Source organism: Salvia miltiorrhiza, chromosome 3 (assembly GCF_028751815.1).
Source record: "Salvia miltiorrhiza cultivar Shanhuang (shh) chromosome 3, IMPLAD_Smil_shh, whole genome shotgun sequence".
NCBI lineage: Eukaryota > Viridiplantae > Streptophyta > Magnoliopsida > Lamiales > Lamiaceae > Salvia > Salvia miltiorrhiza.
Genome location: NC_080389.1, coordinates 46,433,411 through 46,448,036, shown reverse-complemented (window position 1 = coordinate 46,448,036; position 14,626 = coordinate 46,433,411). Strand labels below are relative to the sequence as shown.

Genomic DNA, 14,626 nt, shown 5'->3' with positions numbered 1-14,626 from the left:
CACCTATGAACGTAGATTAATTAATCCCTTTTCGCATTCAAGACTCCAAGGAATAAACTAACTCCCAATAGCACATAAAGAATAGCTTCCTATAGCTTCACCTATCGCATTCAAGACTCAAGGCTAACACTATATCATGCATTCCTGAATCGGCTGAACAATTATCGCATTCAAGACTCAAACTGAACAGCTAGACATGTAAATCATTGATCAGATAATTCACAAGAGAACAGGCACCAGGAATCATGAATCATAAGTTGGAAGGCAAATTGATATCAATAAATTAAAAACACATAATTAATCAGCTATATACAAACCCTAGGTTCAGATAAAAAAAAACTAGCCAGACATAGTAAAATCAAACATAAACATAATTAAATTGAACGCAATTGTAAAAACAAATTGTATAAAAACCGAATTGAAACGATTGTAGCGGCTTGAATCTTCAATCTTGATCCAAGCCTTGAAAACTGGAAAGCTAAAAAGTTCTAAAGCTATAAAACTGAAATATGAATGTTGGGAACTGAAAAACTAAAGCTGGGAACCCTAGATAGGTCTAAAGAGGACCTATTTATAGTCTTAGGGTGAAAAACCAAGTTCTAAACCGAAAATAACTTGAAAAATCGTAAAAACGCGGAAGGAAACGGAAACACGCCTCAATTCGGCGACCCGTTCGGCGGTCGCCGTTCTGGTCGCCGAATTTTGGCCGATTTGCACTAGAAAACGGCGACCGCCGTTTTTCTCTCCGAAGGCCAAAATCCATCCAGGGAAATCGGCGACCTGGCCGGCGATCGCCGTCTTGGTCGCCGTTTTCACCCTTTAAAGCTCCAAAAATCGGCGGTCAACTCCCTTTGACCGCCGAGTTGCTCATTTTCCGTCCCGACTCCAGAATCTTCGTCTTTTCTCGATTTTTGGGCTCGATTCTCTCAAAACTCTTCTCTTCAACATGTTCCTTACAATCCATGCTCCAATATCACTCAATTCTGCATCCAAACAGTCAAAACTACACCCAAACGTGAAATCTCGAAATAATAGTAAATGAACTCCAAACAATAATGAAACGGGTGTAAAATCGACTTAAACTACAGAATATAAACCATAAAAACCATGCAAAATGAGTGTTTATCAATAAAGCCGCTGAACATCATTCTGTAATATATATTCGAAATCAGACTGTTGCAGAAATTAAAAAAAAATCATATTTTTTAATGGGTGCGTGCACTGCACACGCCTTACATTAATCCTCTCGCACCCGGCTCCCCCCGTCCGGCTGGCTTCGAACCGCCTCAACCCTAAGAGCGCGCCAAGCTCTAGTGGCCCGAATCGATCCGACTGAGTCTGCATTGGAGATGCTCTAATTAAATATTATGGACTTGTTTATTCTATTATAAGTCAACAAAATATGTTATTGTTGCTGCGGTTTATACAATATGTATGGTGTCCAAATTAGATCAAGATTTGTGAATTTTTTTAGTAATGTCCTTTTATTATTTAAATAATTATTTTGATTTATATTGATCATGGTTCTACACTCCTCTGTGAGAGGTCTTGGGTTAAATCTCACCTACAAGCGGTGATGTTTTTCCACTTTAGGTGGTGTTGTATTCTCGCCTGCGTACAGTGTTGTATTTGTTTGATGTTGAGGTCCCACACACATGGCGTTTCTCGCCTGCGTGCGGTGATGTTTTTCCACCGTTTGGATGGTGGTGAGGTCCTGCCTAGAGCTGGCAAAATGGGCGGGCCGGGCCGACCCGACCCAGCCCGGCGAGCTTTTGAGATTGACCCGAATTTGACCGGGTTGCCAATTTTCAGACCCAACCCAACCTCGACCGGGCTATCGGGCCAAACCCGTCCAATGATTTTTTTTCACTAAATCATGTTTTTATTTTTACAAAAAATTAAATAAATTAAAATAAATTCAAATAATAATTATAAACAAAATAGAAATATAAAATTTGGTGTGGAAGTAAATTTCACCATAAGTCTGTATAAGCAATGCAACAAGGGCAACTGTATAATCCATATTCATAAAGTAAGAGAACAAGTATCACTAGTTTGTAACTAAAATGAAACTTTGACTCATTTAAGCATAGAATGCTTAGCAAGAAAATCAACATGCTGCACTATCGTATACCTATATTGCAACATCAACCATAATATTTGACCCTAAATTGCTGAAGCAAAAAAGTAGACATATCCGCCCAATTTTCCCTATCTCTCTCCATTCTTATTAGGTTCGTCTAAACTTGCCAGGGTGCTGCTGTTCCGCTTGGAGCTAAAATGAAAGACATGGAACTGCTAGGAGCTAAAACAAAAGACATGAAATTAATTATGCAAAATAGTCATTCACCATATCTTCACAAAGTTTACATACGATTCATCCTCAACGCTTTACCACAACAATCTCTAGTTGATCGACCAAATCTCACGGATTATCACCATGCCTGAGTAACAAACAAGAAAGAGAAAAATATGATTCATAACTAGAAGAAAACAACATTATCTTCTGAATAAATTAGAATCATAGTATAGAATGTAGTTCAACTAGCATACTATAGATATCATACTTTAATTGCCAGTGATTTTCTTTTTCAATCCACAGAGAATACTGTTGGAGCTTCTTCAAGTTCGAATCATGTTAAAAAAAAGTCTACCTTCCATTAGAAACAGAGAGCTTGCAATCCCACATTAGCTAGAGAAATGAGACTTCTTTCATAGTGGAGGGAGAAGGTAATAAATAATTAGAATAATAATTAATAAAATAAAATATTAAAATGAATCGGGCGGACTTTTTAGCCCCGGGCCCGATCAGCCCGGCGGGCTGATTGGGTGGGCTTTTTAGGCCCGAGTTTTTTTGGGCCTACATTTTGTACAGCCCAGCCCAGCCCTAAACACGGGCAGGCCGAGTCAATTTTGTCAGCTCTAGTCCTGCCTGCGTGCGAGTTGCATAATTGAATAATTGATTATATTCAGATACCTTTTGTAAATTCAAAAAAGAAAAATATAAGTTACTAAAATTAAGTAGCTATAAGACACAAGTAGTTTTATGTTTATTCTTTTTTTTATTGTTTATGAACAAATTATTCAATCTAAACAAATATTCTAGATGTCAAGTTCTATTATATAACAAAGCGCAACTCAATTAGCAAAACGTTTCTCCTCCGACTAATAAATTGAGAATTTAAGTCATCAAAGAGAAAAATGAGGAACTATTCTTAAAAAAGAAAATGAAAATGAAAAAAGAATTCTACCATACTCAGTGGACTTGGTTATTTATTCGAAGAACAATATGTTTTTTCTTCTTTTGCAATTTTAGAACGATTTGAAGTTAGGTCTTGTATATTTTCATTGGAAACTTGATATAGACATCTTTTAATTTAGTATGCCAGATTTATGAAAGTTTTAATACCAATAAATGAAGAAAAACAATTCATAAAGGAAGACTTCAACGGAAGAACACTACCATTTTTCAATTTCTCAATTAAGAAGAGTTATGGCTGAACGAAATTTTTGAACTGTTTGACGTCGAAATGGATTTAACATTAGCGATGTGTTTGTTTGGATATGGTCTTTTTCTTTTCTGCAACTAGTAAAAGATTGTGCTCGTTTTGGATTTTTTCTTCTTGTTTCTTATAAAGAAAATATTATCCGTTATCCAAATGTAGGATTTTGGACATTTTTTTAATAACTTGAAAATTTACACTAGGAAAACCTTATACAATGCGACGCGTCATGCCTGAATGGTGATAATAACACAATTCAAAAATTTAGGAGGTTCAAAATCCTAAGTTGAATATTTGATCATAAACTTTTTTAGAGGGATTTTTTAGAGTTAATTGTCTATAAATACAAGAATTATATTAAATTTTGATTTTTAATTAAATTTATTTTTTAGTAAAAAGATACATAATTTTTTATTTTGTAGTTATTGATCTGAGCACAAAGTTCGCTGACAAATAACTTGATTATTTGGACTTCGATGGAAAATTCTAATATACCATTGAAAAGCTCTTGATGTTGTATATCTTTCTAATTAAACTTATATTGTTGGGTTTTATCCACCAAAAGTGGTCTTTAACTGGCATGAAATTTGATATCATGGAACTCTACATTTTTTTTTCTGACCACTTTCAGTGACTAAAATCCAACAAAATAAGTACTATTATTATAAAGATAACATTAAGAGCTTTCCAACGGTACCTTCGGATTGCTTATTAGACCCCAAATAATCAAGTTAATGGTCAGTGAACTTTTGGGCTCAGGTCGAATTCCAAACAATAAAAAGTTCATGTACCTTTTGAACAAAAAAATAAATTTAGTTCATTGTATAGATTAATTATTAAAATGTATACGTTGAGTATAATTTGTTTATTTATATGTATTTTTTTTATAAGACACGCGTATGCATCAATTGATAGATTGATTTTTAAAATGTATATGTTGACCTAATGGTAAAATAATCTTAGATTTGAGTTTATTGTGATGCAATTTCTAAAATTTATTTAATTTTTTGATGATTTAAAAGTTTTAATAAAATATTAAAAGAGTCAATGTTTGACTAGTTTAGTTTTTTTTTTTGTAATAATAATAAAAAAGGTTAATTGCAACAAATATCACCAACTTTGTCCGAATTCTATTTTTCCTATAATTTTAAAAAAAATCATTTTTTTATATCACAGATTGAATTAGCCGTTCATTTTTTCCACAATTTTTAGCTCCGGTGACCGGAATGTTGACGTAGCGTTGATATGGATTTAAATTTACACATAACATTGATGTGGAATATATATTAATTTAAAATTACTCAAATAACAAAATCACACAAACAAAGCCCTAATATCACTTGAATTAGAAAAAAAAAATCTCTAAGAATTAGTTGTCTTCTTCTTCAACAAAAATAGGTGTCTTCTTTTCCTCCATCTAGGGGTGAGCAAAACCGGACCAAAACCGACGGACCGGACCGAACCGATCGGTTTTTTCGGTCCGGGTCGGTTTTGGTCCATGTATTGGTCCGGTCCGGTCCTATTTTCTTGGACCAAAAATATTTCGGTTCGGTCCTGGTCCCGGGGAGGCCAAAACCGACGAAAACCGAACCAAACCGAATATATATTTAATATTTTTATTAATATTATTAATATTTTTATTAATTTTTAATATTTTTATTAATATATTAATATTTTTATTAATTTATAATGTTTTTATTAATTTTTTTATTAATTTCTAATGTTTTTATTAATATTTTTATTAATATTATTAATATTTTTATTAATTTTTAATATTTTAAAAATTGTCGGTTTTGGACCGAACCGGACCGAGAACCGATGGCGGTTTCGGTCCGGTTTCGGTTCGGTCCTAGCGTTTCAATTGGTCCGGTTCGGTCCAAAAAATATTGAAAATTCGGTCCTCGGTTTCGTCGGTCCGGTCCGGACCGACTGCTCACCCCTACCTCCATCCCAATCTCGTCGGCCGCCACCCATCTCGCCGTCGGGCCGGCGCTTTGGGTCGTCGGCACCCACCACCACCTGTCTTCCATCGCGCCGCCAAAAGAAGCTCCGCCTATTTTCCATCGCGTCGCCATTCATCTCGTCGACCGCCACCCATCAATCTTGTGTCTTCCATTGGCTGAAATAGCCGAAGTCAACTGAAGCTCCGCCGTTCTTAGCCCTCAAGCTCGAAAATACAGAATCGAATTGTCCCTACAAATCATTGCAAGCCACCATTCAAATCGCTGAAGCTCCAGGCAATGTGGGTGAAGAATGAAAAAAATGAAAAATTATGGAAAAAATGAAAAATTATTGAAAAAATAGCAATATATACATTATCATTTTTTTTTCCAAGAAAAAAGTTTTTAAAAAAACTCATCATTCATCAAATCGAAGTGATGAAGTACAGTCTGTTGGTAAGACGCTTCTTTTTCAATTAATAGATTAGGAGTTCGAATCATTTAGAAGATTAGAATGTGAGTGTGTTTTTTATTTATGAGAGAGAAAAAAAGGGGGGGAAATCACCGTGGACCCCATTTATGAGAGAGAAAGAGGATTGGAAAATGAAAATGAAAATCCACAAAACAAAATACCAAACTGTCCAAACATGGAGGACAATTGAGTCCATTTTCAAAATGCAGTGACCGTGACCAAACACGCCCCACCTGTTTATCACGAGATTCATATACGTACAACTGTACAAGTTAGGTCTGTTTAGCTCCACCGTATTTTTCTTTCAAGATTTTTGGGGCTATTCTATAGTGATGAAGTAATTAATTTATTGTAATTTTAAATTGAAGGACTATATGCGTGAAGTAGTGTTTTATTTTTTATTTTCAAATAAAGAGTTATAGCGGAAAAATGAGGACTATGTATGATTCGCCTTAGAAAATATTTATTTTACTTGATGAGTATAAATATACATGGGGTTATTTCAAAATTATAGTCGAACTTTTATCACATGATGATTTATAGTTTGAACATTAAAAATTACAAATATAACATATACTTATTCTGGTTGGCCATTATCACTTAATAGCTTGAGTCACAATATATTTTTGGGTAATTTGAGAGAGTTTTTTTTTTCTTCTATTTTTAATGTACAAAAAACATTTTAAATCTTTTATAGGCATATAATTGGTTTTAATATCTATTTCTTGAAGATACATCTATAAGTTGGCCAAAAATTCCGAACTATTAAATGAACAACAGAGATAAGTGCATGTTATATTTGTAATATTTTAAAATTGAATTAGTTGTCTATAAATAGTAAATACACAAGTTATACTCTAATTTTGGTTATTAACCAACACTATTTTTTGGTCAATTACATGAATTTTCAACATTTCACATTTAGCCCGAATGAAATTTCAGCAACAATTAATCATATGTGGATGCCAAAAGTTTCTTACGTGGAATTTCAACCGATAATTAAAACGTTGTGTTTAATATAACATACAAACGACATTGTTTCTTCCTCTAATCACGCATTTAATATAATCATACAAACGCTTTTTGATTATCGGTTGAAATGTCACATAATAAAATTGCAGTGTCCACATACGTAGGATTAATTGTTGTCAGAACTTTAATTCAGGTCAACTTTTCAAATGTTGAAAGTTCACGTATTAATTAACCAAAAATAATATTGATTAAAAATTAAAATTTAAGTATATTTCGTGTATTTGCAAGCAATTAGCTTTCTAAACTAAAATGTCACAGTGAATCAAAATTCGAACTAGAGAATAACTCAGTACACAAGATACATATCGTATGTTCGGCCTCCACTAGCGTCTAAACAAGTTGAGAAGCGCAACTCAATTGGTAAGACGCTTCCACTCCAACGGATAGGTCGGAGGTTCAAATCACCAATGAGAAAATAGAGAATCATTATTGATCCTCTTTTCATTTTTTTTTTTAAAAGAAAAAGCAAAAACAAGCTAGTGTCCAAGTTCGTTTAAGTAAAAAAGAAATTTGGGTACGTGACGAATACTATTATGGGCCACTTTTGCCCAAATCGACGATTGTCACCACATACTAATCTAATGATAAGAAATTCGTGAATAATCGTGATTCCTACCTAAGCTTATTTAATCATGGGGTTTGGTGTTTGATAGATAGGAGAAAGATAATGTGGTAATTCTATATTTTCAAATAAATTGACAAGATATTGCTAAAAATCTAGGAAAACTTGAAGAAATCTCACATAAGGTTTAACAACTTTGACTTCTGCCACCTAGAAACTTGCTAATTTGTAACTTATAAAATATACCCCCTCCTATTCCTTATGTAGGTTGTCCTAAGCATGGACACCTATATTAAGAAATTTCTTTTTCTCAACTTAAATTTGATTATTGATAGTTTAATTATTTTGAATTCTGCAATCATTATCTGATAAGAAAAAAAAATGAAGAAAACACACATCATGTTCTTTCTTCACCGTACTTTTACCGGGAAAATTCATATACAAAATTTTGAGTTCGAGCAAAAAACTCAAAATATAATGGGAATTAACTCATGAATTGGTGCAAACTCTTATTTATAAACAATGAGGTCTAGGATTCAAACCATACCGCCCCTCCCCAAAATCCAAAAAAATAAAATCCTCATGAATTGAAACACTAAAATTTGGAAATAAATTTCACCAAAAGATTTGAAATTTGGTCTGATGTACATGTCCTACAAATTTGGTCTTATGTACATGTCTTACAAATTTGGAAATAAATGACATTTTACGATGTTAAAGTGTCATTTGTATGTTGAAGTATTGTCATTCGAAACCTGATTTCATCGTGAAACTGGTTTCACAGAAGACCACCTGGAGAAATAATTGACAAGTCAAATTTCTCTTGGTTTCCGAATTAAATACAATAAGTAATACAATCTTCATAATTTGTGTCATGAGATGATTGGAAGTATACTTTTTTGACTCAAATGTGTAATGCATGTAATAAACATGTTGGATAAGTATAAATATGATTGAGATCGATATCATGGATAGTTTAGTCCATTTGGGTAAATTCTAGTATTTTCCACATACACATCAATGTGAGTATTTTAAATTCTCAACCTATAATATTAAAATATTAATTATCAGTGTGTTATAAATAATAAGAACAATATTGTATAATAATCAATTATTTATTTATTGTACAATGATAAATAACAAATTCATTAGACAATTGTGAGTGCCTTTCAGAGGAAAGTGATATTCTTATAAGCCAACATTTGCCTTTTATACTAGTTATGGATACAATGATGTGGTATATTCCCCACGTCACCAAAAAAGATACTCCCTCCGTCCCACTCCAATAGGCTCGCTTTCCTTTTTGGGACGTCCCACTCCAATAGGTCCAGTCTAAAATTGGAAATAATTAGGGCTTTAATAAAATTCAATAGTTACTTAATTAAAGGAGATATACCCCTTAATCTACTCATTCAAAATAATTTCACTTCAATTTTTCCCCTCTCTCTCTCCGGGAACCTTCCCCTTCCCCCTTGCCCTTTCCGTCAACTTCCCCACTGCCGCCGTTCTCCGTCACCGCCGCCCCCTCCCCCTTCTCTCTCTCTCAACCGCTGACTCTCCAGAGCTCTTCCGCTTCGCCGTCGTCTTCCTCCTCCTCATCCTCCAGCGGCTCCTCCTCCGCGGCATCTTCTTCGTCCTCCTCCTCGGCCAGCAGCAGCGCCGGCGAAGATGAAGAACTGGGCCTATTGGCCTGGGACGGAGGGAGTACTTACTTATTTTTTTTATTTTAGTTCGTTTATAAAAAAATATACCTTTTCGCATTATTTTTTTTAGTAAGTATACCCCATTAATCATAATCATAAAAAATACTCATGTTCTTTTTATAACAATATTGTCATTACTAGATTCAACACTCAACCAAATTAATCGATTTATACCTTTGTTTTACAAAAATTTTATTTGCCTATTATATCACCATATATACTTAATGTAAGGTTATTTGTGTAATTTAATATACCATACATATAATAATCTAAAAATATATTATAGTATGTTTTATATTTTAATAATTATTTAAGTAGAAGTATCCGTTAGAACTCTTTATCCACATAAGTTATTACAAAAAGCATTTATTTATTACTCCCTCCGTCCTACGAATCTTGACATGTTTTCCTTTTTGGGCCGTCCCACGAATCTTGACACGTTTCCTTTTTTGGTAATTATTACATTCTCTCTCCTACTTTATCACCTTTATTATATTCTCTCTCCTATTTTATCACTTTTATTACATTCTCTCTCCTACTTTATCAATTTTATACTTTATTAATTACACACTTAAAACACTAATCTACAACTCCTTAATTCCCGTGCCGAATCCAAACGTGTCAAGACTCGCGGGACGGAGGGAGTAGTTTTATTAGAAGTTTAATTTTGCTATAATTCTTGGAATTGAAATTAATTATGTAAAGATGAAACTTAGAAAATAAACATGAATTTCATATCAATCTTATTTTCTTCCTAATGACGACAAAATGAGATGATGCTTAAGTAATTAAAATAATTGTTTTTATTAAATTTAAATGATTTTATTTTTCAATTTTATGAGTTCTATAACACTATAGTTTTTAAACATTATCTAATAATTGGTTCGAAAAGTATATTAAAATGATAACTGTTACTATAAAATGAAACGCAATATAAATTTAGACTCATAAAAAATCATTTATTGAAATAATTCATTTTTACATGTAATTGCACGTCATCTCTACTAGTCAATTTAAAATTATAATAAGAGCGAGACTCTTATTCCAATTTATTAAAACTTGTGTCATCAATTTATTAAAAATAATGTCATTATAACATAGATACTTTTTCAGTAGATGCATGAGTATTATTTAAAAAATTATGAAATCCCGGCTCCTTAGTAAATGCATGTGGTGTAGAAGCTGATATCAATTGTTATTGTGATTTAGCTGTTTGATTCATCTCCGTACGTTGGATTTCTCGCGTTACCAAAGCACTAGTTAAAAGCAAATATTTACATACACACATTTCACAAAAAATGTCAATATTTATGAATGTTGTGCACCTCCAAGAGATTGAGAATAGTTGATATCCAGATTTTAGATTGCATTTCATCTTCAAATAGTAGCTTTATAACCCCATTCTTGGTGTTCAGACATAGCAAGCAATTTCCTTGCTGCTCTCTTCTCTCCTGAGTGATATTAGTGACCTGATCTGCAAAACATGAGTGTTATAATCTTGTTGAGTTTTATTTCGGAAATTAAATTGATTTATTACACTCTTTTGTTGAGGTGAGGGCTCCTCTTAGGTACTTCTTTGTGAAGCAGAAGATGAGATGTTGATGCTTTAGGTAGACGCTCACCCTCGTGCACTCCTTCCGCCCTGCAACGCCGACGCGTTTCTTTGAGGCATTTGAAGCTAGCTAGCAGATGTATGAAAATAGATTACATACCAGAAGGCATGATTGTGCGTATCTCAGCGCTTATCTTGAGCATTTCTTGCACTCTCGATAGGGGGACGGCCGTCGCCCTCGTCTTCAGAAGGGAAGCTCCTCGTAAGCCTGCTTAAGCACATGTTATGTGTGTGTGTAATGTAACAGTACATGTTATGTTGAGATTAATTACATGTTGCTGCTGTGGCTGTGATGGCTATCATGTCGATAGGGGTCTGGATGGCCACCCCGGAGTCGACAGCGGCTTGGACCTCAGCCCTGTTGGCGCCCAGGGACTCTGCTGCCTCGGCACACACGTTGGTCACCAGCGCTGCAGCAGAGGACAGCACGTTGGCCATGTCCTGGCACGGCGTGCCTTGCTGGAATGGGGAGCCCTCTTCCTTTCCCGTGGTGCTGCTGATCCCGGCAATGGCTGCAGCTAGCTGCGTGAGGGAGAGGGCCGCGTGCAGCTGGGCTGTTTGGAGCCGTCTCTCCTCTTTCTTGCTCTCGTTCCTCCACCGGAATAGGCTGCTCAGGAACTGGCCCCTCGGCCATGTTCTTCGTTGCTGTGAGTCCATCTGTTTGTTGAGAATTTTGTTAGTTTGGAAGTTTTGGATTTGGATTGGAATTTGGTGGTGTTGTTACCTCTATGTTGTTGTCCTGCTTCAGTGAGGCTTTTGGGGTTGAATGTGCACTTCTGAAGTTCTCATCATCTTCTTCATTTGTGTCATTTGGCAGCAATGAGTTCTGTGAATTTAGAGAAATAATATATAGATAGTTGAGTTAGTTATAAGTTGCTTTTTAGCTAAATTTAGTTCTCTAGATCTGAGGAGTATCACAGTTACCTATATTGCTAAATGGGATTTAAAATATCATGAAGTATTTTATTCACTGAGCTGATTAAACATGTGCCATCAATTGAATTTTTCCCTGAAAATACACTTAACTACAGAGTTGTAAATGAGTCGAGTTGAATACTAACAAACTCGAACTCGACTCGTTTAAATATTCGGATGCTCGAGCTCGGCTCAAACTTGATTCGAGTTTTTGTCTTGTTGATCGAACTCGGCTCATCATCCACTTACTGAGCTCGAGCTCAGCTCGTGTAATACTCGATAATGTCGAATTAGATCTCAAGTTCGGCTCGTTAGATGCTCGTATACATGATGTTTGAGCTCGAATTCGTTAAAAGTTAGAAAAGATCGATAAATGTTTAAAATGTGCTCTCGATCTTAATTAATATGTTACTAACTCGATTGAATGTTTATGATCAGGCTCGCAAAAAGTTTGTGATTAATTGAATTCGAACATGTTCGCAACCTCAACGAGCCGAGTGCTGTCAGGCTCGAGTTCGGCTCATTTACTATCGAATCAAGCTTTGAACAAGCTTTTTCCGAATTGAATCTTGAATAAGTTACGAGTAGGCCTACTTAATGGGCGGGGCGAGCCCACTGGGCCAATGTGTCGACCCGAATATCAGGCTTTTGGGCCGGACCGACATTTTTTTGTGAACATAAAAACATGAAATGGTTAGTATCAAAAGGATTCTCACATTGGTTGTGAATATTTGCAGGAAATGATGAGATGCAGAAGGGCTCCAAAATCTACTGTGGAAATCCGTAGCTCGAATCGGGCTCTCCGGCATCTCCAGTTGCTTGTAACAGCACACATTCTTTCCTTTCATGCCAAAAACTTGTGATTTCTGTTAATATACTTTCAAATTTAGAACTCCCTCAACCAAAAAAAGAAAAAGAATAATATTAGTCAGTTCAACGTAACTCACTGTAAATGAAACATCATCTATTATTATCTCGTCCTGTAATGGCTCCATGCACCTACTCCTCTTTAAGGTCACCTGCATACACAACATATATATAGTTTAATTAATGTATGTAACAGTGATTCATAAATTTGTGCAAGAATGTAAGATGTTTCCAAGAAATTAAAAGAAGATGATTAATCAGTAATTTCACAGTTTAATGATGTATAGCATCTTAATTTAGAATATAAAAGAACAAATTAAATAATTATATATGAGTTTGCTCAAAAAAAAAAAATTATATATGAGAATGCAAACAAAATAAGATGGTGGTTACCCTTTCCTCTTGAAGCTTCTCAATGTACTTGTATCTCAAAGATTGCGAAAGCATACTATAAATGGAAGCCTCAACCCAACTACTTGACAAAGTTTTTTAATAGATAAATGCCAACTACATGTAGAAGTTTGGACATTGGAAAGCTCCAAAAATTCTAAATTGTCTGGAAATATTATTTCTGCATATAGTGCCGTGATTGACGTCCCCAGTTAGAAAGGAAAACATATATAGTTGGGTTCAATTATTATTTTTATAAATAAATAAATAATTTTAAAGATCGTACGATGAGGAATTCAAATCTAACACTTTTGATCTCGAATATTAATCACACTACAATTAGATCAATACTAGAAAATGCAGCGTTAACGACCGATTTTTATTTTTTTATATTTTTTAACGGATAGAAAATTCTATTGTTTATAATTGTAATTTTTAATATTTATTTAACAATCAAAAAATCGATCGTTAATACTCCCTCCGTTCGCCAAGATTATGTCACAATTACTATATTGGCGTCCGTCAAAATTATGTCACTTTCCTTTTAAGGCAATGGTCCCACCATTCTTTTTAATATTTTATTCTTACTAACACTCTTTATTTATAAAAAAACAACCCAAAATTCAATCTCAACCACGCATCTCATAAAGTGGTGAGACCATTTTTCCACTACATCAAAATCATCACCAATTTTATTAAATCATGTGCCCAACCAATTTGACATAATCTTGGCGGATGGAGGGAGTAGTATTTTCTTCATATTTTTATTTATTTTTAAATACTTTTTATATTTTTTTTAATGACCAAATTTTGATCGTTAATATATTTTTATCTTTTTAATTATGTTTTATATTTTTTCTTATTTTAAAATCGATGAAAATTTATTTAAAAAAATTTAGTGATAGCATTATCTTTAAAAAATTAATCATAATAGTTTTTTTTTTAATTATTTTAAAATCGATAGTTATTTCTATCGTCACTCTTCCACCAACACCACAAGTAATAGATATCCTTCTCGACATATTCTAAGGGTATGTCGTATGCATGAATGAGACTGTATATTAAAGCATAATTTAAATAAATTGATAGATAGTAGTTATATCAATAATACGCATCTTCTATACTGCTGTTTATTCAAAAAAAAACTTCAAAGTTGATCGCTCTAGACTTGGAGCACTTCCATGAGTGGGGACCCACTAGGAAGTAGGGGTGAGCAAAAAATCGAATGATCGAACCGATCCAAATCGAAATTTGAAAATATGGTTCGATTTTTTCGATTTTTCGGTTTGGATTCGATTTTTTCATAAAAATCTGGTTTTTTGGTTTGGTCCGGTTTGAATTTTTTAAAATCGAACAAAATAGAAAATTGAATTATATTTATATTATATATATAATATTTTAATTATAATTTTCTAATATCTAACTTCTAGTCTAACCCTGATTATAATATTTTAATTATTTGTTCTTAAAATGAATGATGGATAATGATAAAATATATAGTCTAATTTTGAACAGTTTTTTTTTGTAATTTTAGAAGAAAAAAATTGGTTTTTTCGTGTTTTTTGATTTTTTCGAATTTTTTGGATTAATTCGATTTTTCGGTTCGGTTCGATTTTAATTTTAAAAATTT

The 14,626-nt window shown here is 33.7% G+C and overlaps 1 protein-coding gene across 1 annotated transcript; it reads right to left on the bottom strand.

The window, feature by feature from the left end:
• Window positions 1-10,469: 10,469 nt before the first annotated feature.
• Window positions 10,470-13,053, bottom strand: LOC131018880 (uncharacterized). The gene is made up of 8 exons (XM_057947574.1): window positions 13,000-13,053; window positions 12,687-12,758; window positions 12,456-12,605; window positions 11,549-11,650; window positions 11,097-11,481; window positions 10,925-11,032; window positions 10,750-10,854; window positions 10,470-10,686 (listed from the first exon to the last, which is right to left on the bottom strand). The coding sequence occupies exons 1-8, from the start codon at window positions 13,051-13,053 to the stop codon at window positions 10,514-10,516; spliced, it is 1,149 nt and encodes a 382-aa protein (XP_057803557.1). The 3' UTR covers window positions 10,470-10,513.
• Between the last annotated feature and the right edge of the window lie 1,573 nt (window positions 13,054-14,626).